The sequence below is a fragment of the Colletotrichum jinshuiense genome, chromosome 7 (assembly GCF_051148585.1).
Source record: "Colletotrichum jinshuiense chromosome 7, complete sequence".
Taxonomy (NCBI): Eukaryota; Fungi; Ascomycota; class Sordariomycetes; order Glomerellales; family Glomerellaceae; genus Colletotrichum; species Colletotrichum jinshuiense.
In genome coordinates, this window is record NC_139314.1 from 1,249,111 (window position 1) to 1,271,601 (window position 22,491).

General features: G+C 48.7%; 6 protein-coding genes across 6 annotated transcripts; 2 read left to right on the forward strand and 4 right to left on the reverse strand.

Moving 5' to 3' along the window:
- Positions 1-1,116: 1,116 nt before the first annotated feature.
- Positions 1,117-1,991, reverse strand: EsH8_VII_000306 (SDR family NAD(P)-dependent oxidoreductase; the record flags this gene model as incomplete). The annotated part of the gene is made up of 2 exons (XM_083270439.1): positions 1,117-1,576; positions 1,636-1,991. 2 exons carry the CDS (start codon positions 1,989-1,991, stop codon positions 1,117-1,119), a joined length of 816 nt encoding a protein of 271 aa, XP_083127996.1.
- Positions 1,992-7,198: 5,207 nt separating this feature from the next.
- On the reverse strand, positions 7,199-10,788 carry EsH8_VII_000307 (DUF2264 domain-containing protein; the record flags this gene model as incomplete). Its single annotated transcript, XM_083270440.1, has 4 exons — positions 7,199-7,641; positions 9,094-9,578; positions 9,647-9,767; positions 9,918-10,788. The coding sequence occupies 4 exons, from the start codon at positions 10,786-10,788 to the stop codon at positions 7,199-7,201; spliced, it is 1,920 nt and encodes a 639-aa protein (XP_083127997.1).
- Positions 10,789-11,030: 242 nt separating this feature from the next.
- Positions 11,031-12,802, reverse strand: EsH8_VII_000308 (uncharacterized protein; the record flags this gene model as incomplete). The annotated part of the gene is made up of 4 exons (XM_083270441.1): positions 11,031-11,255; positions 11,314-12,016; positions 12,085-12,372; positions 12,441-12,802. The coding sequence occupies 4 exons, from the start codon at positions 12,800-12,802 to the stop codon at positions 11,031-11,033; spliced, it is 1,578 nt and encodes a 525-aa protein (XP_083127998.1).
- A 1,740-nt stretch (positions 12,803-14,542) lies between these two features.
- On the forward strand, positions 14,543-16,472 carry EsH8_VII_000309 (fungal specific transcription factor domain-containing protein; the record flags this gene model as incomplete). Its single annotated transcript, XM_083270442.1, has 6 exons — positions 14,543-14,599; positions 14,657-14,859; positions 14,910-14,930; positions 15,028-15,387; positions 15,440-15,762; positions 15,814-16,472. The coding sequence occupies 6 exons, from the start codon at positions 14,543-14,545 to the stop codon at positions 16,470-16,472; spliced, it is 1,623 nt and encodes a 540-aa protein (XP_083127999.1).
- Positions 16,473-16,547: 75 nt separating this feature from the next.
- EsH8_VII_000310 (Six-hairpin glycosidase-like protein) lies at positions 16,548-17,573 on the reverse strand (the record flags this gene model as incomplete). The annotated part of the gene is made up of 1 exon (XM_083270443.1): positions 16,548-17,573. The coding sequence occupies one exon, from the start codon at positions 17,571-17,573 to the stop codon at positions 16,548-16,550; it is 1,026 nt and encodes a 341-aa protein (XP_083128000.1).
- Positions 17,574-19,737: 2,164 nt separating this feature from the next.
- On the forward strand, positions 19,738-20,832 carry EsH8_VII_000311 (uncharacterized protein; the record flags this gene model as incomplete). Its single annotated transcript, XM_083270444.1, has 1 exon — positions 19,738-20,832. The coding sequence occupies one exon, from the start codon at positions 19,738-19,740 to the stop codon at positions 20,830-20,832; it is 1,095 nt and encodes a 364-aa protein (XP_083128001.1).
- Between the last annotated feature and the right edge of the window lie 1,659 nt (positions 20,833-22,491).

Sequence of the window (22,491 nt, forward strand, 5' to 3'; positions counted from 1 at the left end):
CCTGGAGTAGCAAATCTACCCATATTGCCGTAGCGTTTTCGAGACTAGCACCAAAGGAACTAGATGTTTGCACTGAGGCATGAGTTGTGATGCCAGTACAGAAGGCATCAGTTACATCCTCACATGGAGATTCATTTTGAATGACCGTCACTTCGTTGGCGTGAGCGTTCATGCTTGGCGAAATCCCGGAATCTACATATTCGGACTCTAGGACAGTGGCTCCTCTAGCTGTAGTCGGAGAACGCTGCTCTGCGATAGAAGTAGCCGACCAGGGAGCTTGCGCAACGTCGTGGGGGCATGGTGATCGAGCTGTATACGATTCTTGTTCCGGCCGAGTGGATGGCGGGGGAAAATTGACCGGATCACGGTTATCTTGAGTGCTCACAGTTACAGGACCGGATCGTTTTCTGTTCGGTGGACGTCTTGGAGCATAATTGCAGGTGTGTTTGGTCCTTTCGCAGCCACCACAAACAGGTTTCTTCTCGTCGCATTTTACATGACGACGACGGCACGTTACACTGCAGTTATAATAACAACTTTATTAGCAAAATATGTCTGAACGAGGTAAACGTAGCATTGCACGAAGATACAGGGAGATAAAATCACCATCCTGTTGTGTTTCTCAGACCGCGGCCACGTGTGCTTCTACCTCGAGTAAAGTAGCGTTGCGGTTCCTCCACGTCGGTCCCCATCTCAGGCACAAAATCTTGTGTGTCCAGCTATGTGATACGGCGATAACATTACAAGACCACAGGCTATAAAAACAACAGCGTTAAGCGGTGAGAACAAGGTATGATGAGGGGACCTTGGTCGGTGGTAATGGAGGTTGTGGTAGTTTTGCTCCCGAAAGTGCGCGCAGTTGTAAATGGCCGGGGGAAATCTGGGCTCATGAGCTCAATCCTCCCGGCGCGGGGTAACATGCTGATACCCCACAATTTGAAGATCGGCACGGAGAACCTGGCCACCCAGGACGACCAAGCATCGGACTTGACTGGGCCGAGACAGAAGTTTAATTGAACATTGACGCTTTGCTAGAGAGTATTCTGCTGATACCATCAATTTGGTAAATTGAAGAAATTGATCACATTTCTTACAACCTTGAGACAGGTTTTGGTTCTACTGCAAGTTTACAAACATGCCCCCGTCGACCAATACTTGAGATCCCGTCATGAACCCACTAAGCTGCTCACAGGCCAAAAAGACCGCCGGTCCAGCCAGGTCCTGTGGTTTGCCAATGCCCATTGGGATACGCTGCTCAAGATACTTGCGTTTCTGTTCATTCTGCATGTCGTCCTCGGCCAATTGCGTGTGGATGGTTCCTGGAAGCAGAGCGTTGCATCTGATTCTGTGCTTTGCTAGCGCAACTGCCATTGACTGAATCATTGATAGAACAGCAGCTTTTGTCGGTGTGTAATGAGTTTGCAAGCCCCCGCCGACTAGAGCGCTGATCGAAGAGATCCCAATAATTGATCCTCCTCGGCCTTGTATCACCATCTGGTTGGCTGCGGCCTGGCACGAATAAAATGCACCATTCACATTGACCTGCATCGTCCTATCAAAGACTTCCTTCTCAAGTCTAAGCCCGGGTCAGTTCGTGTTGTAAGCAACGAGGGAGGCGTGAGTCTGTGGGCATACGTGAGAAACTCAGCTGCTTGGAATATTCCAGCATTCGCAACAAAAATGTCGAGTCCGCCCCATTTCTTGACCGCTGCATTTACAAGGGCTTTGCCGGTATTTGGGTCCGTCACGTCGCCGGCTAGTTCAATCAGCTCGCCTGCCGTAGTTTCTGTTGCGGCATTGTTGCGAAGTTCTTCAGCTTCTTTAGTCAGGCTGAGTCTGTGTATCTCATCCCGAGGGAGACCTAGGTGGTTGACGGCGACGTTAGCGCCTTGTCTCAGGTATTCGAGTGTTATTGCCCGGCCGATTCCCGTTGTGCCGCCCGTAATGCAGGCTGTCTTGCCCTGTAGCAGGCGCCAGCTTGGTAGCGCCATCTTGAGAGGGGATTAAACTATGAAAAAATTTGTCCAGCAAACTGCATCTCCTCATATGCCGGGCTTTTGCCTGCTGATTATACTCAGCAAGACGCTGGTCTTGTTTGTGTTGGTATTTTGGCAGGTTTTCCTAGCTATCGAAGCCAGCTTCCTGTCCAGCCTGGTATTACTATTACCCCGCACCCTCGTCTCGAGGGCGAGTCGAGCTTCAATACAACCCTGCATAATTATGGGGCAACGAGCCGATCAACTTGAGTCAGCCAAACGACTGCTCGGAGAGTAATCATGTTTCGTCTCGGGTGTGGTGGCAGGTTGTTGTTTTGAATAGTTCGCTCTCAGCCTCACTGGATATAGACTTACCAGTAGGTGAGTGCTGGACGGCACCTACAAGGCAGGTCATATCTTTGAATAATGAGGTGGGGAGGCAAGACTAAAGAAAGGGGAACGACACAACAATAGTATAATGGTCAACTAAGTGGGTGAATGGGGAGGGGATTTGAATTACTCTCTTTTTGCACCATGGATTTGCAACTGGATTTGCTTTCTTGTCAATCGCAACTCGTGAGAGTAACACGTACCAAACGCATTCTCTACGTTCTTATCCATTTTCTACAGCAACCAGAATCTATTTAGCTTTGAAAGATAAGAATATGCATAAGAGTCCACTTGAATCTAATATTGCTACCGTTTGTATATAATAAGCAATAAGCTTTGAGTTTATCATATTTATCAATCCTCTCCATTGACCTTTGCATAGTCTGAGCAAAACTGACAATAAATGATAGCTGTCAAATGGTGCTTTTAAGCTTTTTGGCGCCCTAGTGTCACTATTGGTTCTTTGCCTAGGTGAAGGTATCATCATTAACTAAAATCGGAGAAGCATTGGGGTTATTGAGGTTCTGATCGTTTGTGGGCTGCCAGAGGCAGTAGCAGACAAGGTAACCAACCACCTACAAGATGGATAATGATGTCGACCAAATCGCTACGCAATTTGCAAAGGATTCCGGGATTTGTGTCCGGTGACACATGTTGAGACATTCATATGAACCAACAGCCTATTCCAAAACTGCGGCCGAGTTCGGCGGAGGCTGTCTGCACACTGTAGCCACCAAGAAGCTGAGAGTCTGCATCTGCATCCAGTCGTTCAGCCACCGATAAATAGTGGCAGAAATATGAATATCGTCAATTGCAATAGCGCCATGTGTACAGCCCAGGCCAGGCTGTGGGTGAGATATTTAAAGAGTAAGGGAGAGCAAACCCTGCGTTTTTAGCGCTAATTTGGCCCGCCCGCCTCTGACCCAGGGCGGCGGTCCCGCAGCTTCCCAGGAGTCTGGCCATCAAATAAACCCATTTCGTGCGGGTGAAGTGTCTTGGCAGGATACGTCTGCGGAGAATAAGGCGATCTCTGTCCTAATTTTGGAAAGACGAGAGTTGCTTACCATATTTGTTTTCAATACCGACGAATCAGCGGGAAGAAAAGACAAAGAAGCGGCTCGTAATGATGTTTGGGGGCCGAGAGTGTCATTCTCGGAGCTGAGATGCGTGTCAACCCCTGTCCGCCTATAATGTGCATGAATAGCCCTAAATGGTACCCTCTGGATTAGTAGCTCTACTTTGATTTGCGAGCGACTTGAAGGACACATGGCGACAAATGCGATGATCGACGGCGAACACTGCCACAGCCTTACAGATGTATGGAAGTCCGACAGACAGGATGAGATCTGCATATTTGGGAGGTCAGTTGGGGGTTCAGCAAAGATGAATGCCACTGGTCAATCGGCCAACACCCACGTGTAAACGGGTGCAGTTCCCCCCAGCTTCTTGTCTTCATCGTCGATCTCAATAGCCGAATTCCGTGTTCTCGGGTTTTGCCATGGTTTATTCTCAAATCCCGACCGAAATTAATCACACCGAGACAGATAGCACGTTGACAAGGGCATGCTCCCCACTCATTGCTTACTGTGATTGTCTAAGCATTTACTGACCAGTCTCCACAACCAAATCCTTCAAAGTCTACATCGCTCCTTGGATGAGCTAATGATTTGCAGTATCACCAGACGACCATAGCTGGTAAGTGAATGTTGACTTGTTATTTTGAGCAATACCGGCCATAACCCATGCAACATCAAACTTTCAGCTACGATAAAACATGTGTGTACAGTAAGGCACATGTCCTCCCTCCCTCCATGCCTCCATGCTCAGCCGGAGGAAGGCTGCGAGACAATGCATGCGGAGGGAATCCCGCTTCATCTCAACCAACTCCTCTATTTTCAGAACGCTCAAAAGGCTGGCTTACTAGGGTTGCGGGGGAGCTAAGCACCTTAGCCTCGGAAAGTGGGAAGACCGAACACAATTTTTTGTCCCAGAGGCCCGCTCAGGGCCAAGAACACCAATTTGAGCGCTCCATTGTCGCTTATCTCGTGTTCAATTCCCACGATGATTCGTCGCCCACCAAGACCAAGTCGTCGTTCATGTATCTTAGTAAACCACACGACAGCATCGCCACGGTGAGTAACGAACACTAGACTCCGACGAGCGACAGCAGACGGAAGATGAAGGGTCTCGCTTCTGGATAAGATCAAATATCAAGCCGTTGCAACCTAGTAGCTGGACAATAAATCAGCTTCAATCCGCCCAATTTTAGTGTTCAATTCAAACCCGACAACTTTCAAGTCTCAGCCAGCCCCCTCGAACTTGAAACAGCCAGAACCGAAACAACCAATATGGACCCATCGAAGAAACAAACGCTCGCGCGTGACCGTAGCAGCTCTGTGTTTGCTGACAATATGGACACAACGACGAATCCAGATCAGTTTTCGTTGGAGGAACAGAAAAGAATTATGAGACGAGTTGATATTCGTCTTGTTACTACCGTTGGACTTCTTTATTGTTTCTCCGTCATTGATCGATCAAACCTTCCGTCTGCTGCCGTTGCAGGAATGATAAAGAATCTGGACCTTGTTGGCAACCGATATGTAAGTCTTTGATTCCCAATTTAACCAGGACCCTTCTTTGTGGATGACTACAATGATTGCTGATGATATTAATACACAGTCAATCGTGAGCCTGGTTTTCTTCACAACTTACATCACATTTCAGCCAATCTCAACCATTCTTGCCCGGGCGCTTGGGCCACGAGCGTACTTTACAGGCATTACAATGCTTTGCGGCGGAATCGTCATTGGCATGGGATTTCTTTCTCACTGGGGCCAAATGGTTGCTCTTAGAGTCATACTCGGGGCTCTAGATGCTGGGTTCTTCCCCAGTTGCGTATACCTTTTGAGCACCTGGTATACCCGTTGTAAGTCGGAAACTTGAGAGTATTCTCGCTAAGGAGATCAAATACTAAGAAAATACAGATGAAGTAGGAAAACGATACTCTGTGTTTTACATCATAGTGTGCTTTGCATCGGCATTCGCGGGTATTCTGGCATTTGGTGTGAGTACCTTGACCCTGACATCAAAAGATCAGAAACCTTTGATTGTTACCTACCAATCAGATATTATTTGAGTGGCTGACTGGTAATCACAGCTCACTCGCCTTGGTGGTACTGCCAACTTGAATGGTTGGTCGTGGATCTTCATCTTTGAAGGTATCATCACTTGCATTATTGGAGTATTGGGGTACTTTCTCTTAGTGGGATTCCCAGATGCTCAAAAACCGACCTGGAAATTCCTTTCCGAGAGCGAAACCGCTTGGGTCATTTCAAGGGTTCAAGCCGATCGTGGTGACGCGAAGTTGCCTGTCTTCAGTATAAAGAAATTTCTGCGAGGTGGTGCAGATATCAAAGTTTGGGCGCTGTCTATCATTTTCTTCAACAACGCCCTTGTCAATTTCGGTATGTCTTTCTAAGAGAGCCTCTTTTTTATTGATGCATTCGGAGTTTTGGTCTAATTGTTTTGGTTCAACAGCTCTTTCATTCTTCCTCCCAATCATTCTCAAAGACAACATGGGCTTCAGTACAGGGCAGGCACAGATCATGACCGCACCGCCATACATCTTTTCTGCCATAATCATGTATGCCACCGGTTGGTTGGGAGACCGTTATATGCTGCGGGGACCCATCATCATCGGAGATATGATCCTCTCTGTTGTCGGAACATGTCTGATTGGCTTTCACGGTGATGTTGCGGTGCGCTATGTTGGTGTCTTTCTCACTACAGCAGGGGCGACCAGTGCGATACCCGCGACTATGGCATACCAGGCCAACAACATCCGAGGGCAGTGGAAACGTGCATTTTGCAGTGCCCTTGTGGTGGGAGTCGGCGGCATCGGCGGAATTGCAGGCTCTCTTGTTTTTAGGCAAGTGCATCCAATCATTGTACTTTATTCACTTTTTGGAACGAGTTGTGGCTATCTCTAACCTGAATTTTGATATTGGAGTTATCTGGGGAAAAGGCACAAACCTTGCTAATTGCTGAGTAGGAGCCAGGACAAGCCGCGCTATCTTCCGGGACTGAGCACTTGTTTAGGCTGTGCCGTCCTTAACATCGTCATTGTGATTGGCTTGAGCTTTTACTTCCACTACTGGAATGCAAAGGCTGAGCGTGGTGAGGTTGAGCTTGAAGCATCAGATGTAAGTAAATCGATACTCAATTCGGTCCCGGGGTGGTCCCAAGATGGTATGCACGTCGCTTATATCTGTCTACCTAGGAAACTCACTTTTCTGATTTTCGTTATACTTATTAACGAAAGCACACACCGGAATCAAGCGAGAATTACTAGTGTCTTTGGCGCAAGATTGTGAGCATTTGGGTTTTCTCTTTCTTTTTGGTTTCAGGATCAAGGCAACAAATTGGCGTTGGAAGGGTTAGCATTGTTGAAGCATACATACACAACATCTTTTTATTATAACTCAGCATTGGTACTACTCAATCATTGATTAATGCTTGAAAAGCGTCCCCAATTCGGATCCATTCTCTCATCGCTTCATGAGGAATGCCTTCCTGTGAGGCTCTTCAATCCCGAACTCAGTGACACTTGTTTCCACGGTTCCAATGAGTTCGAAACCGAGCTTCTCGTACATGGGCAGCCCGGTCATTGTGGCCATTACCCAGACTTTGATACCAACTGTATCCGCTTGTTCTAAGCCCCGTTTCACCAGAGCCGAAGCGATGCCCTTGCGTCTATGATCCGGATGCACCGCCAAGTAATCAAGGACTAATTTACGTTAGTTGACACCAGACGATTAAACGGAGCACGGGTTCTAACCTAAAAAGGGGCCTTCTTGGGCTTGCATTGCAGCAATTTCAGCCTTCTCAAGTGGGGCGCCAAGGGCAGTTTGCAGTTGCCTGTCTATGCCAGGGAGGATGCCGTCCTTTATGTTGGCCTCGAACGCAGTCTTGAACTTATCAGCTTCGTCTTGGGTGGGCTCGCGAACCAGAGCCTCGGGCCAGCTAATGCGGCCGTCGTTGTCGGGCAGAATCCATCGCGCGTATCCGACAACTCTGCCACTGCCATTTTCGACAGCTTTCATGTGTCGCTTCTTCTCACGTTCACCCGAAAATGCGTGAGGTAAGCGGGCCGCCGTCCCCTCAATGATTTCTTCGAGAGGAGTGGATTTCCAAAGGGCCCGCCAGTGCGGGTCGGTTTGGTAAAAGGCCGTCATATTGTTCTTAGCAACGCCAGGGGCGTCATCATAGGTAACACCTGATATGGTGAATGACATGGTGGGCGAAATTAGGCAATGGGATACAAGGTATTGATGAACAAATGTTTGGTAGCGCGTTAAGCAGTGTCTTACTGATAAATTTCTGATACGATGTGACGATCACACTCAGACAATCTGGCTCTTTTAAATATGTCACAGTGTGCTGTTTTGTATTGGATGGTCGTTGAAAAGTATCTGTCCTCGCCGTTGTAAACAAGGGTAATGGCGAGGAAGCAAAGGTGGCCAGAAGAGAAACCCACCTTTCCAACGTGCTAACAAGGATCGAACGGGAAACCGGCTCGACAGAAAATGGCTGGCAGGGGCGCAGTATTGATGCAAATCAATCTCACGTCATCAAGATTACATTTGTGCATTGCTAAGGACTATGAGAGGTATCGCGAAGACTACGTACAAGGATGACTCAAAACGTGGCTGTGCAGCCACACTCACTAGCCACGAGGCCAAGATAAGTTATCAAGAGAGTGTAGAGAAGGGGCATCATCGATCACGATAAACATCATGGGTATGGAAGGCTGATAATGTCACATATTACATGACTGGATTGTAAGGAATTATTTTGAGCGTTACAGTAACCTAATCAAGCTGATCAGACCTGATCAAATGTATCAGTCATCTTTGGAGCTTATGACCTTAGGGGCGCGTCAGACGAGTTTGAAAGTAGGGCCATTGGTATTATGTGTTGCTTGCTAGTGTCTTTACGCTGGTCCTCCACGCACGTTTAAATTGACCCAGGAAACTTCTAGCTTCCCAGTTCCAAGCTTTGTTTGACTGAACTAGGGTTTGGAGTTATCATTTATAATGCTTCTTCGCCCAATGTATCCCTTATAACGCTATGGGTTTGCCAGTAACATCAACTAATACTACGTCGGCATCTCTGAATGTTAATCGGCCAGATTCAAGCTGCACGACAGGGTTATCCATCCATCGCTCTGCCAGATTCCTGCCCGTCTCGGCCCATCCATTGTTCGCTGTCGCAGAAATGGCAAAGACGGATTCGACAAGAATAATCTCCCGTCCAGATTTCAAGCCCCCAACTATGGCGTGGGACGTGACCGGGATCAAGGTCCTGGGGCAGGCTAAATTGGTATTAGAATCTGGTTTCATGGCGTAAGATTCTGATGCTGTTTGAGAATCATCCAAACTCATTGTAACCAAGCCACTAGCGCCAGCAGAGGACAGGATTAAGACAGACCGCTCATTCTGAATTACAGCCTCTGTCAAGCCGAGCCTCGAGTCTCGTGGGATGTCCCGAAGGACGGGCAGAGGCATGCCGTTAGACTGTTTGCGACCGGAAATGGCGAAACCACCTTCAACGGAGTGCAAAGTTTGCAATTTGGCATGCAGTTTGATACGATGAACCCGAACGTGCCAGTCCGGCCACCGATTTGTTGGCGGAATCAGTGTGGTGTCCACGCCCACGAAATGATCACCCCAGGGGTACCAGTTCACACTTGCCATCTGTATCTCTTCGGTGCCCGATTTTCCTTTTAAAAAAGCATTCGAAAAGCGAACTTCGTCGGATTTCCACTTGACAGCCCATGTCTCTCCACCGTCCCGGCTCAGAGCAAGGGTGTTGTCAGGTGCGATTTGCTGAATCAATGGACCCGTGGGTACAGAGAATGCAAAGGCAGAGGAGTAGGCAAATTTGCAGTATTTTGCTTGATTGGCTTTCATGGGCCATGCGACAAACTGGCCTGGGGATAAAAGAAAATGGTGGTTGCTGGCGACATGATTGCAGACTATTTGCTGCGGGGCTGGGACAAGAGCGCTTGAATCTTCTTGATTGCGTTGTGGATAGGGAAGCTCGTCTGCAGTCCAGAACGCGTCGTTCTCGGAGAGACCGACGGCAATTAGAGTCTTGAGACACCAGTACGGTGATTGTGGGGAGTTGTAGTCTTCGCTCAAGTACATATTCCTGGTTCATGGGTCAGCCTCCTTCATTTATACAGTAATTACCTAGCAGGTGCATTGACGTAAACTTACGGGTACAACCATCCAATGTTCAGGGTGCCGTCCGAATGGAATATGTCCTCAGAATGTTTTGCCCACCATCTCAGATGCCTTAATAAAAACCCCTTCACGGCCCCGGGGGATTCAAGAGGACCTGGCAAATCGGGAACCTGCGCAAAAGCTAAGGCAGCGAAGTAACCGCCGCAGGCAAACCGGTATGTCAACGACCGGCCAAAAGGGATAGCAGCACCTAACCTGTGTTAATGAGCTTCCTCAATCGGAAACTGCCATCAATCAAACATACCATCTGCATCAAAATATTTCCAAAAAGTAGACCCAAAGTCCCTAGCTCTTTGACGGTAAATCTCAGCTCTTTGAGGATCGATATCGGCCGCGAATCGTGAGTAGAGTAGTTGACTGAACTGAATTGCGAAGCTTCCAGAGTAGTAGTCTGCCTGTCGCCCAATCCCTATGGCGTCGCGTCTTCCACTTTTTTCATACTCCTTGAACTCGGCCTGTCTCTGTTCTACAGTTTGCCATGGCCCATCAGCTGACCAACCGTCCAAGCGGTAAAAGGTATCCAAGAGCTCCAAGTCTGAGTTGATCTCTTCACGAATTTCTTCGAAGGGTATACCGCAGACTTTCGATAGAGCAAGGTTCCCGAAGACTCTAAACCAGCGCCAATTGTTCTTGGGCATCTCCATTCCGTTGAGCGTCTGGAGCCAATTCGTGATGTTTTGCTTAGACCTTAGACTCAAGGGCTTATAGAACCGGTCGGGGGCAGAAAGAAGTGCAAAGGCCACAATCTCGGCCTCGACCATACGCTGGTCCGTGTTGTTGATCTTCCCCCAATATTCGGAATGTTCGGGGTCAGTTCCAGCGACAAAGCCATCGATCCATGGCTGAACTACGTTATTGATTGAATTCGCCAAGTCAGGGTCCGAGGTTGAATCAGCCCCCAAAAGTAATGCTCCAACGGCCCACAATGGACGGGCGAAGCCCTCAAGTTGGGCAGCCGTTTCGTCAAAGTGGGTTGCCGAAGACACCGGGACCCTAATTCGACCCTTGAACGGCGAGAAGTGAGGCAACAGAGGACGGAGGAGAGCAAGCGTGGCTTGAATTAGATCGGATCGGGTCCGGAGGGGATTATCGGAGAATCCTGGTAGAGGTGGCATATTGAAGATAGTCGCAGTTTGGTAGATGTCTTGGTCAGGAAAAGAGTATCACCCCCAGGTCTTATTGTACTAGTATGAAGAGCATTGGTTCCACAGAAACTGCATTTGCATCGGACGCCGGCACAATCGCCGGGAAACCCACCGCCCGCACATCATTTAGTCGGATACCAAAACCTGGTAGATGATGATACGATGAGAAATTACTAGTGCAGGATTATATTTGAGCTAAATGTTCAATTTGTCTAGTCGACATGCTTGACATCGCTGCCTTTCAAGTGCTCTTCGTCAAGTGCTCTTTGTTTCTGGCGCTTTTCTTGCTTGTGGAATAGGAAAAATCCCAAAGAGAGAACAGACCAGCATCCTAGAATGAAGAAAAAGTTGACAATATAACCCTTCCTCCAGCGTGGAGCTTCGATGACAGGAAATGTGACAAGTGGATAGAATGAGGAGATTGCGAAACCAAGAGTCTGCGTTGAATTTAGCATACATTCGATTGTTGGGGTTCTGAAGCACCTTAGAACTTACCAACATACTGCCCGTGCAAAACGCTCGCGCTTCTGCCGAATCCTTCAACCAATAGTTGACTGTCGGCACTAGAATTGGGGTGACCGCAGCACTTACGCCAAAGAGGTAGTACGCGGTAAAGTGCAGGCTGTGTGGAATGAACCAAATCATCTGGCAGATATTTGCAAACATGAAAATGACCATGACAACCTGGAAGATAGCCCAGGTAGGATAAACCATGCACAAAGATGTCGCCAAAATCGCCGCAATTACCGAAACACCCTGAGCTCCAGTGGGGATAGTGTTAATCTGCGGCACGGTGTAGGTTCCATACTTGTCGGCCTGGTACTTGAGCCAGAGACCCATCTGGCCGTGAGGATACGCTCCTGAGAGGAAGAGAACGTAGGCAAGAACACCAACATACCAGTGCCAATGACAGAAAAGGCGTCTTAGCATCTGTGTAGTGATCTTCTTGGGTTCCTCTACGCCTTCATCTCTCATTCTCCTCTGGCCCATTTCGTGCTCTTCCTGGGTCAGCCACCATGGCTTTCCGCTGGTGGGCATGCCGGGGAAGATGAAGTATCCCAGAATTCCAATGGGCAGGCTGATGCTACCGTCGATAATAAAAAGCCATCTCCATCCAGACATACCGTGCACGCCGTTGAGGTTTGTGTACGCTGCCGCTTGTAGATATCCGCCGAACATGACGCCGATGTTGTTGGATCTGATTGCTTGTGTAAGCCGATATACATGTATTTGTTTTAAAACCCATGTGACCTGGCAGCTACTTACACATACCACAAGCCTGCACGCTTGAAAAGCTCTTCGGGTTTGTACCATGAGGACAAGATGAATAGAGAGCCAGAAGCCACGGGTGTCTCGAGGACACCGAGAAGAAAGCGAGTGCCATAAATTTGAGTAGCATTTTGGAGCTTGCATTGCGCGAAAGTAAGGATGCTCCAGAGAACCTCCATCGTCGGTAAGAAATACCTCGAATATTTTGGCCGTGAGAGGAGTAGCATCGCCGGGACTTGGCAGATAATGTAACCGATATTGTAGAAGGTTTGGAACATGGAGTATCTGCAAGTTAGAAAGAACTGTTAGTCAATTGTTCATTACTCATTAAATTACTTCTGTATGCATCTTACTCATTTCCAAACAACTTCAACTCTTCTTTCATCCCCGAAACGTATGCGTTGTTGATATTGGAAGAATCAAGCCACTTCAAGAAGAAAGCCAGCGATGTAAAGGTAAGCAGGAAGGCGTCAAGTTTCCTCAAGAATTTCTTTTCTTTCTTCGATAAATGCGAAGGATACCAGTCGAACATATAAAGCCACGCAATCCAAAGCGATCTTTTTGGTGGTTCGTTCTCAGTTGCGCCGGCCTCCTCCATCACCGTCGACGCTGCAACTGCTGGAACGGCCGCATTCTTGACAATGGGATGCCCTGTAGCCGCGTGTTCGGGTCCAGGGCTCTCCTCCGCGACTGTTTGGGGTGCGGCGGTCGCCATTTTCGACTAAACCGTCTTCGTTTGGTGATGTGAACCAGCTGTTGTCTAAGCACTCCTCAAAGAAATGAATTCAGGGTCAAAGAGCCGACAGTTCGAGTTCAAAACACGACTTTTCACATCTTTTTATCTGATGTTGCCTTGGTCATGGTGTGGTGCTCACGAGAACCCCCCTGTAAAAGCCAAATTCCCCTCTACTCGAATTCTTAGACGGGCGGCAGTATTATGATGACAAGCCCTTGGGTGGCGCCGGGCATCGGCTCAAAGGGCACCGGAGTGCCTTTCGCGTCGAGCCCCTGTCTCTCTCCAGTTTCTCCGCACCAACCTCGTTCCACCAAATTGTCCACTCCTTGCTTTCACCCCCTGTCCCGTCACGCCCAGAATGCGGGGAACCTCTTCGCGTCTCTCTGGGGGTAGCGGGAAGGACAAACAAGGTGAGATGATCTCAGAGTTAATCATCTTCCCTCGGCCATTTCGAACCGAAGGATCCCCGGACACTCCTCCCCACAACCGCCCCCAACTTCCCACTTCATAAACACGCAAATCCTCTTTGCCCCCCCTCTTGCATCGTCACGTCGCACGATTCCAAGGCCGACAATTCACACGCAACCGACTGAAGCACACGCAGAACAGACGTGCGGCGCGCGCTAGGTTGCTTTCCAATTCTTGTCCCTAGCACCCGGCCAGCTCAAGCCACCGGCTTACCGGACCCCCTCCTGCCGCTGCTGTCGCGAACCCGCTGCGCGGTGATCCTTCTAGGTCATGGATATGGCCACGTCGGCGTCGGCATTGAGTTCCCAACCCTTAGATGGGTCGTCAGAAAGCGATATTCCCTCGTGCCAAGGTTGTCGGCGGCGCAAGCTTCGGTGCTCGCGCGACCAACCAATCTGCTCACACTGCAAGCGATTAGGTACGTACACATTGTACAGAGCTTCTACATGTCTCACCATGGAAGTGAGGATGCTGATTGGTTAGACTCACCCTGTGTCTATGACCTAAAGAAGAACAAGCCAGGTATCAAGCCTGGAGCGGTTGAGAGTTTGAACCGCCGAGTGGGTGAGTTGCATTGATGGATTGCGGGTTTAGCCAAGTGCTGACAACTATGCAGAGGTTCTGGAGAATGCTCTGTTGCAAAGATCTCACGGAGAAGCGAACTTTGCAAGTTCAAAAGATCACACCGAGTCGAACAATATATCAGTAGAATCCCATAATGTTGTCGGCATTTTGTCATTGTTGGCACGCGAGCTACATAAACTCAATTCGAAAACTAGGTTGGGGTCACAAGTTGCCACACCCGATGGCGTAGTTGACCACGCTGTTTTCTCTCCAACCACCTCCAGTTCGTCGAGACGGCACACTATCGACGGTCTAGAGATTGTGTCGCATCCACACAACCAGCCAAGGAAGCGGCGAAGGGTTGACAGCTGTGGTAACCCTAACCTTGATCTGGCATCCCCCTTAGAGGATTTGGAAAACATTACGACGAGTCTGCCACCACCAGATCTCTTGGAAGATATCATCAACGTTTACTTCAACGTCATTCAACCATGGATTCCAATCTTCCACGAGACCCAATTTAGGAGACGGGTGCATGACCCAGAACAGCTTCCGCGTTTGGTAGTCGTATTACATGCCATGGTAGTCGCAGCCCTTCGATTTGTTGATAATCCTGAAATGCGGCATTCAATCTCGGAAATAGAGCGGCGGACATTACGATCAAGAAACATTGTGATTCTCAACGCGATGGACCACCTTTCTGTAGAAAACCTGCAGGCATTGGTCATATTGGCTTTTAACGATGTAAGAAATCCGGATGTCCCAGCTCCTGAACCGTTGCGTGACGCTAATATCTTCAAGATAGGAAATGGTGATGCGTCAAAGGCCTGGTCAATTGTAGGGTCGCTTACAAGAACTGTTGAGTATCTCCAGTTGACTATCGAGTCTGACCACCAAGACAAAGAGCCGCTTTTGAAACCTTTGCCGTCGATCCCTTCACCGCAGAATTGGACCGAGGAGGAAGAGCGACGTCGAGTTTTTTGGAATATTTTCAACCTGGATAGGTGAGATTTATCTTGGTTCAATTCTGGGTCACTAAAGCTAACTTGCGTAGATTCTGTTCCGTCACAACTGGGTAAGATCATGGACTGTATTCCTACCAAAGCAAGTTTGGCCGGAACTGACGATTGCAGGTGGAACACAAGTTTGACGTCTGATGATGTCCATCGTAGACTCCCGGCAGATGGTGGTCTTTGGCACAAAGAAGAATCTGTCGTTACACCCTACTTCGGCATTTGGGATCGATCAGCAGCTAAAATGGGTAACTCCATTGCATTTTTGCCGGTTCACTATCCCAGTCCAGAGCAAATGACCGATGCCACGCCGCAAACACCAGTCACTGCAAACCCTCGCAAAGGACCAAATACGGTTGACATGACAACTGTAGGAGCATTTGCTTATTGCATTGAAGCGACCGAGTCCCTTAGCAGAGTCACGACCTACTTCCTTCAGCAGAAGATCAACTTTCAGGATAGACAAGAAGTCAGCAGCTGGCTCACAAGGTTCAAAGAGCTAGACTTGCGTCTAGTACAGTACGTGATCATACAAGGCTTCTTCTTCCAAAGCTGACGCTGATTTCTTTAGCTGGAAGATGTTCCTGCCCCAAAAATGGAAGGATTCTAACATCTCACGCCAACCGGCACTTATCAACATGGACCCAAACCTCACCTTGGCTCATGTCACCCACAACACGTCAATGATTCTCCTGCATCAACGCATAGCATATCCGGAATCTCGTTGGTCCAACATTGTGAAGCTGCCTAGTTTCTGCAGTGCCGAGACATGCCAGGAAGCCGCTGTTGAGACGACAACAATCACACAGAAATACCTTAAATATACGCCCGAAAACAGCCCCACAACGAGTCAGTTCGCATTCTGTATTTTTATAAGCGCTCGCGTTCTTCTCGGTAAGTCTATGGCATGCTTATAAATAATGTTCTCACGCTGAAACGCTCTAGTTCATTGGCGGTACTACGATGCCGAGCTTGCGCCCGAGTTTTGGATCCTAGTCGAAAGCATGGAGGAAATGGCGAAGCGCTGGGTTGGTTCCATTCTCAGAGAGAAGCACGCCCAATGCCTCGCTGGCAAGTACGCCGCACAGTTACGAGAGTTGCACCGCAAATGCGAGGCAGATCCTCATTTCACCGTAGACGTGTTGGGGTACTCCAGCGGTGTTAGCGGCCAGGGATGTAGCCCTTTTGCTCAAACACCTGCCTTTAGTCACCAACAGGGAAACGCTCTGTTTGCCCAATGCTCAAACAGAATGGCTCCTCCACCAGGATCAAGTCCGATCGCGCCCAATCAATCGGCGTCTGTATCGCATCCTAGACCACCGCCAATTTTCTCAGCCCAGCAATCATCAGGCCAACTTCGGCAAGGCTCGATGGTTGGACCAATGGAGTCTCCGATTCCGATGACGGGCTTTGCAGCTAGGGACTCGGATGCTCCTGATGAGCTCTCTGCCATCTCACATATGTTAATGGACCAGAGATTTATGGAAATGGATAGGATCATTAGCTTCGACGACATGATGTTCACAGCACAGACGGCGAACTCTGATCATGCACCCCTGCCAGTGAACGGTTGGGGTCAAGTCGACAACACGCGATTGGAATAATGCTTAGGGGGAGCTTCCTAATGAGTGGCTGGCGGTTCTAAATTCACCTATGATACCCTCATTCGTACTGTCTATCTATACCAGTCCCATCTTCAACAGTCTGTTCCCAAACTCGATCAGGTAATAATCCCCATAAACCAGGCCGTGGTCCCAGTAGCGCTTGTGGTCCCGCGTGTTGTGGTTCGCAGTTGCATTCTTCAGAATTGCCTCAAAGGTCTTGCCCTCCTCCACATCCGTGGCCGAGATCTCGTTTCCAAAAACAAACCTGGCCTTTTCGACAGCCAAAGAGAATTCCAGAGTATCCTTGACAATTTTGATAGCCATGTCGCGGAATCTGACGCTGTCCTCATTCAGACCCTGTCCTGCCAAAGCTTGAGAAAGGACAAGCATGCCATTTGCGGCAATGATGCCGGCAGATGAATCCCGCAGAGGGTTTGCTTCGTCTTCAATGGGCGCATCAAAGTCCCATAACGGGACATATCGACCCTTCGTCCGGTTTTCGCCCTCGACTGGGAATTCCACAGATTTTGGTGAAGTTTCAAGCCTCAGAATGAAATACTCTGCCAATCCACGAGCCACGTCCAAGAACTCCTTTTCTCCAGTCCACAAGAAAGTTTGAGCGTAGCCTAAGATGGCCCAGGCCTGTCCTCTCGCCCATGTCGATTCAGCGGCGTATCCCTGACCTGTCAGTCGATCTTTGATCGAGCCGTTCTTTGGATCAAAATTAATGACATGAATGGTACTGTATAGAGGACCTTTCACTTGACCTCTAGGATCCTTCTCTGTCCGCAAATTTGATGCGATCAACGTCTTTGCGTGTTTCGTAGCGGCATCCCAAAGGCATGTCTCTCCAGTGTGCGAGGCAGCGTAGTAGAGCAGGTCGAGGTTGCACATTGAGTCGATGATGACGAGGAAATCGTCCGTCAAGCTGGTAATCGTGACTCCATGTTGAGTGAGGGCGTCCCAAGACCGAATTGCTCCGACGGTGGCGTTGTAACGCGTGTAGAGAGCCTTAGCAGCTGTGACGATGGAACCCAAGGCTTGCCTATCCTGAGCAATCTCCCATCTTACTCTCATTGATGGCTGGATCATAAACGACATATCGTGGGTGTCTGTGCGTTCCGCCGTCTTATGAAGGGGTTCTGACCATATCGCACCAAGCGACCACAGCTTCGATAGCAATGCTGCCTTTTCTTGTCCACCTGGCATGGTCTGAGGAAACTTGACTAATCTTTCAATCAAAGAATATATGTTGCCGGGGAAAAAGCCACAAGTCCAAAAAGAGGCTTCTCGCAGAATGTATTTTCCTGCCTCTGGGCCTGTTTGAAGCACATACTCTGGGTATGCCGTTGGAGGATCCTTCTTACTGTCAGTAAAGCTGGCCCCCTAAGTTGTCCTGCTTTGGTTGGCTCTATCAACTCACGTTGTTAACCAGGGCATTGGTGGCTGTTCTGAAAATCTTCGCTGTGATATTTTCTTCATATAGCCCACCAACCTGCTCTTTGATGGGTCTGAAGTGCCCCATCTTGTGTCTCAATCCAGGAGCAGACTGGTACCCAGACTCAGAGATGCTAGTATCGCTATCAACGTTCAGTTCTGTAGTGCTGTCAGACTCTGCATAGGCAACGTCTTTTGCAGGTGGAAGACCATCTGCAAGGGCTGGGCGAAGGTTTGTAGGGTGCGCCATATCTCTTAAAATTTGGCGATACACCAAAACGCTGAGAGATAATTTGGTAAAGACAGAAACTTACGGTAATAGGTATGGTTTGATATCGGACACAAGGGCTAGCCTTTTAAACTGGTTTCTTCTGCGGTTGGCCAATGCTAAGCACGAGAATGTTGCGAGGATGAATGAAACACGGAACACTCGGCCTGCCATTCGGGACAATATGTCGTAACCTACGCAGCGGAGATGCGGCGAAATCCACCGTGAATGAGTGCGCCGGCCAAACCATCGGGGCAAGCTGTCTAGTTGGAGCGGCAATCGGGCGGTGTTGCGGTGATTCGGCGGGGTTACTGCGTCCGAGCGATCCCCCGACGCCCGATGTCGACATTCAGCCAAACAGAGTGACCATTTGTATCAACGTCATGTATCGAATTTTGAATCCTTAAGTGCGGGCGTCATCCTCTCATCCTGGGAATATGATTTTTTTTCTAAAGCAGTCAATTTCACAGCCAACTTGTGTCAGCATCTCTATGCCAAGTTTGTTCAACTTGGCACTGTCGGTCGCATGCTCACTTACCGCAAGTAGTCCCTCAATCTGTTCCCCAGTCAATCTGAGTCAAGCCTCTCTGAATTATCAGGAAGCTGACTAGGGAGGAGATAATGGTTATCTCCGTGAAGCCAGGATTGAATGGGGGTGGTTTACCGGCTTCAAGAGAATGTACTTTACTTCTTTCGGGGTACGCAAGACTATGATGTCGCGTGGCATTGCATCTTTCACGCGAAATATTATTCAATACTTCATCAGATAGAAAATTACACAATTGATATGGATATGGTAAAAACAACATCAATTGATACGCAGAATAACTGCTGAAAGGCCATCCATATCACGTCCGCCAAGCTCCTTGTCTTATCTGAAGATCCGACCTAGCCGGTCAGAGCTCTAATGCGAGTTCGCGACCACCCCCTGCCGAGCATCTGATAACAATTCATATGCACCCTTGTGACGCATGCTGTTTGTCTTGGCACTTTCGTGGTCAAACACCATGCACCTCGTAGGGCTGAGCAGTGGTTCATCCGCTTCAACTCCACGATGCTTCGAGGTCATGATCGCACATCGCACACTCGTCGTTGTTGTCTGGCTTGTCAGGATACCCCCACTGAATGATGAAAACCTTATCACTCTCTCATTTCAATAATGCCGCGCATCGTCACAAATGTTACCACATCAAGATGGGGAAATTGGAAGCTCCACAAAGTGGATGTTACACGACGTCGCGCACCGCACCGCCAACACCTGCGTAAACTTGTACGGCCCTGGCGACCCCAGTATCTATTGGACTGAGCAGCGTAAGCGAAAAGGAGGGACCATGATTAGCTGAAATGAGAAATCCCATTGTTGGAAAAGCGAGGCCTCTCGAATCACTACGTAATTGTTTATAAGACGGCAACGGCCCGACTGCCGTTGGTAAATGGGGGTTACTCCCCGACTCCTCTCGGGCCGTTCTTCGTCTCTGCCGGCAATCATACCCCAAGTTTAGTCCATTTCAGCTAGCGGCAGCTTCCATCAATTAATAGCTCAACATCACCGCCAACACCATGAAGACCACGATGAACCCTATCATCGCCTCGCTCGGGCTGGCACTTGCCCGTGGCGTCGCGAATGCCGCCCCTTCGGTGTATGCCTCCAACCATACGGTCGGCCCCGAGCTGAAGCACTGGCCTACTGCGGCAGCAAAGGCTCTCAACACCATGATTGCAGCCAATGCCAACCAGAGCAACTATGCCGTCTTTGACATGGACAACACTAGCTACCGCTTTGATCTTGAGGAGTCGCTGCTGCCGTTCCTTGAGAGCAAGAGTGTCCTTACCCGCGACACGATGGACCCGACACTGAAGCTTATCCCCTTCAAGGACACGGCAAACCACACGGAGTCGTTGTACAGCTACTATCTGCGTCTATGCGACATTGACGATATGATTTGCTACCCGTGGGCCGCACAAATCTTCAGCGGCTTCCCCCTCAGCGAGCTCAAGGGTTATGTGGACGAACTCATGTCGCTCAACCGCACCATCTCGACAACGTACTACGAAGGCGACGTTGTGACTCCTTACGAAGTCAGCCCTCCCAAAGTGTTCACCGGCCAGGTCGAACTGTACAACAAGCTGATGGCGAATGGCATTGAGGTGTACGTCATTACCGCCGCGTCTGAGGAGCTCGTCCGAATGGTTGCCTCCGACCCCAAGTACGGCTACAACGTCAAGCCTGAGAATGTTATCGGCGTCACTCTTCTCATGAAGAACCTGACCTCTGGCGAACTTACCACGACACGAAAGCAGGTTGAGGCAGGAACATACGACGAGAAGGCCAACCTGGGGCTTGTCATGACACCTTTCCTCTGGACCCCCGCGACCTGGATGCAGGGCAAGTGGGCGGCTATTCTCACCTACATTGATGAATGGAAGAAGCCCATTCTTGCTGGTGGCGATACCCCCGACAGTGACGGGCCCATGATCTTCCACGGTGTCGATGTTGCCAAGGGTGGCATTCACCTCTGGATCAACCGTAAGGACAGCTACATGGAGCAAATGAATGAGATGATTGAGGAGAACTCAGCTGCTCAGAAGAAAGAGGGTCTGTCTGTCACCGCGGACAAGAACTGGGTTGTGGTTACGCCGCAGGATATTCAGTAAATATTAGCAAACCGTGTCTTCACTAACGTCTCAGACGCAAATCCGCAAAGGATACAAAGTCGCTAGACATTCAATGCAATTCTTTATAGCAAATATTGGACGAGAAATCACTCGGATTTTATTTCTCTTTCTGTTCTTCATGAGTTGCGCCGCTGCTTGAGATGGCTCGGCAGGCGTTTACTCGTCCATGAAACAAACTTTCAATGTTCCTCACAACAATTGTTTCTCTCAAACGTTAATAAGTCATTGTTAAGTTTCTCGTATTGGCGTAAATGACTCTGCTTTATACTCAAAACAGCTGGCATACTAGCAACCGGTCAATATGGCGGCACTTACAAAGACGATTTACACAACCAACTTAAAGTTGTTGCAAAACGCAAAAGATAAGCTAGCAATTTAGCTCTTGTGGACGATCTGGGAATCGAACCCAGGACCTACCGCATGCTAAGCGGTCATTATACCACTAAACCAATCGCCCATCCAATGATCTAGCCCGGACTTGAACCGGAGACCTTCAGTGAAACAGACAAGATTGTCGCAGGACTCTCTCGTGTTGTTAGACTGACGTGATAACCAACTACACCACCAGACCATGTTATGTGTTATACAACGTCTAGGAAATCCAATATTTGATCGGTTTAGGGTCAATGCTTCGGGGTTGTGGGAACACTGGAGCCCTGGTGGGGTTGACTCTCCGTCTCCAAGCTCTGCTAGTTCCAGTTTGTCAAGTGCTTGTGTTGCAAGGAACGAGAGAGCCTACGTTAGACTTATTTAGAACTCATGTTTATTGGTGATTGATTAGTTTTCTCCATCCTTTTAGAGCATTAGTGTTACTGCGATAACGTAAAATAAAGTCAAGATTGTGTCGGGCTCAGCTAACCCCATAACCAAAAGATAGAAGGATACGGAAGTGGAGGCAGTAATTATTTACAATACATTGCAAGTTGCGAATTTCTATTGACTTCGTTATCACACTTTCGTTTCACTCTCTGTCCAGTTATGGCTGATACCTTGCGTTATTCAATGTTAAGTGCAATATTCTAACATTGAAAATCGGTATTACTGGGAGTTCACTATTTTCTTATGATTGCACTCTTTATCATTACGAGTTTCGAGACTAGAACTAGCGCAATGTTGGATGCATTGTGCCGTAGATCAACAGGATAATTTTGAGTGCTACTCTAATGTCATCACTCGCCCAAAGGCAGAAACATATAAACGTTTGCTACATGTTGTAAGGACAGTTGGACTTTTGATACACGACCTCAAATGAAGTTTGTGCTTCAGCAGTACATGTGTGCATACATAAATGCCCTCCAAACTATTGGCAGCGTAAGTAGCATTGCATAATCTAGCAAGCATGCACGATGGCAGCGGTTATTTCTCGTTGGTGCAACAACTGCATGATAATGAGTGGACTAATGCAATGAATTGGATCCGTAGCACACCGATCAAACGTTTTAGGCGAGGAGTCCCTGGCTGCAATTTTCAAAGATAAATGGTCTTCTGTTTGGGGGTTAGGGGTTTATTTCTAAGTGCTGCCCATGAACTATGATTGATCAGAAATCCTTGCAATCCTTCAAGGACAAGGTAGCCCCTAAGCCGCCTAAACCCGATACATGAGTTGTTATCCACTGCTGTTGTTGGTTTCGTCGGTTG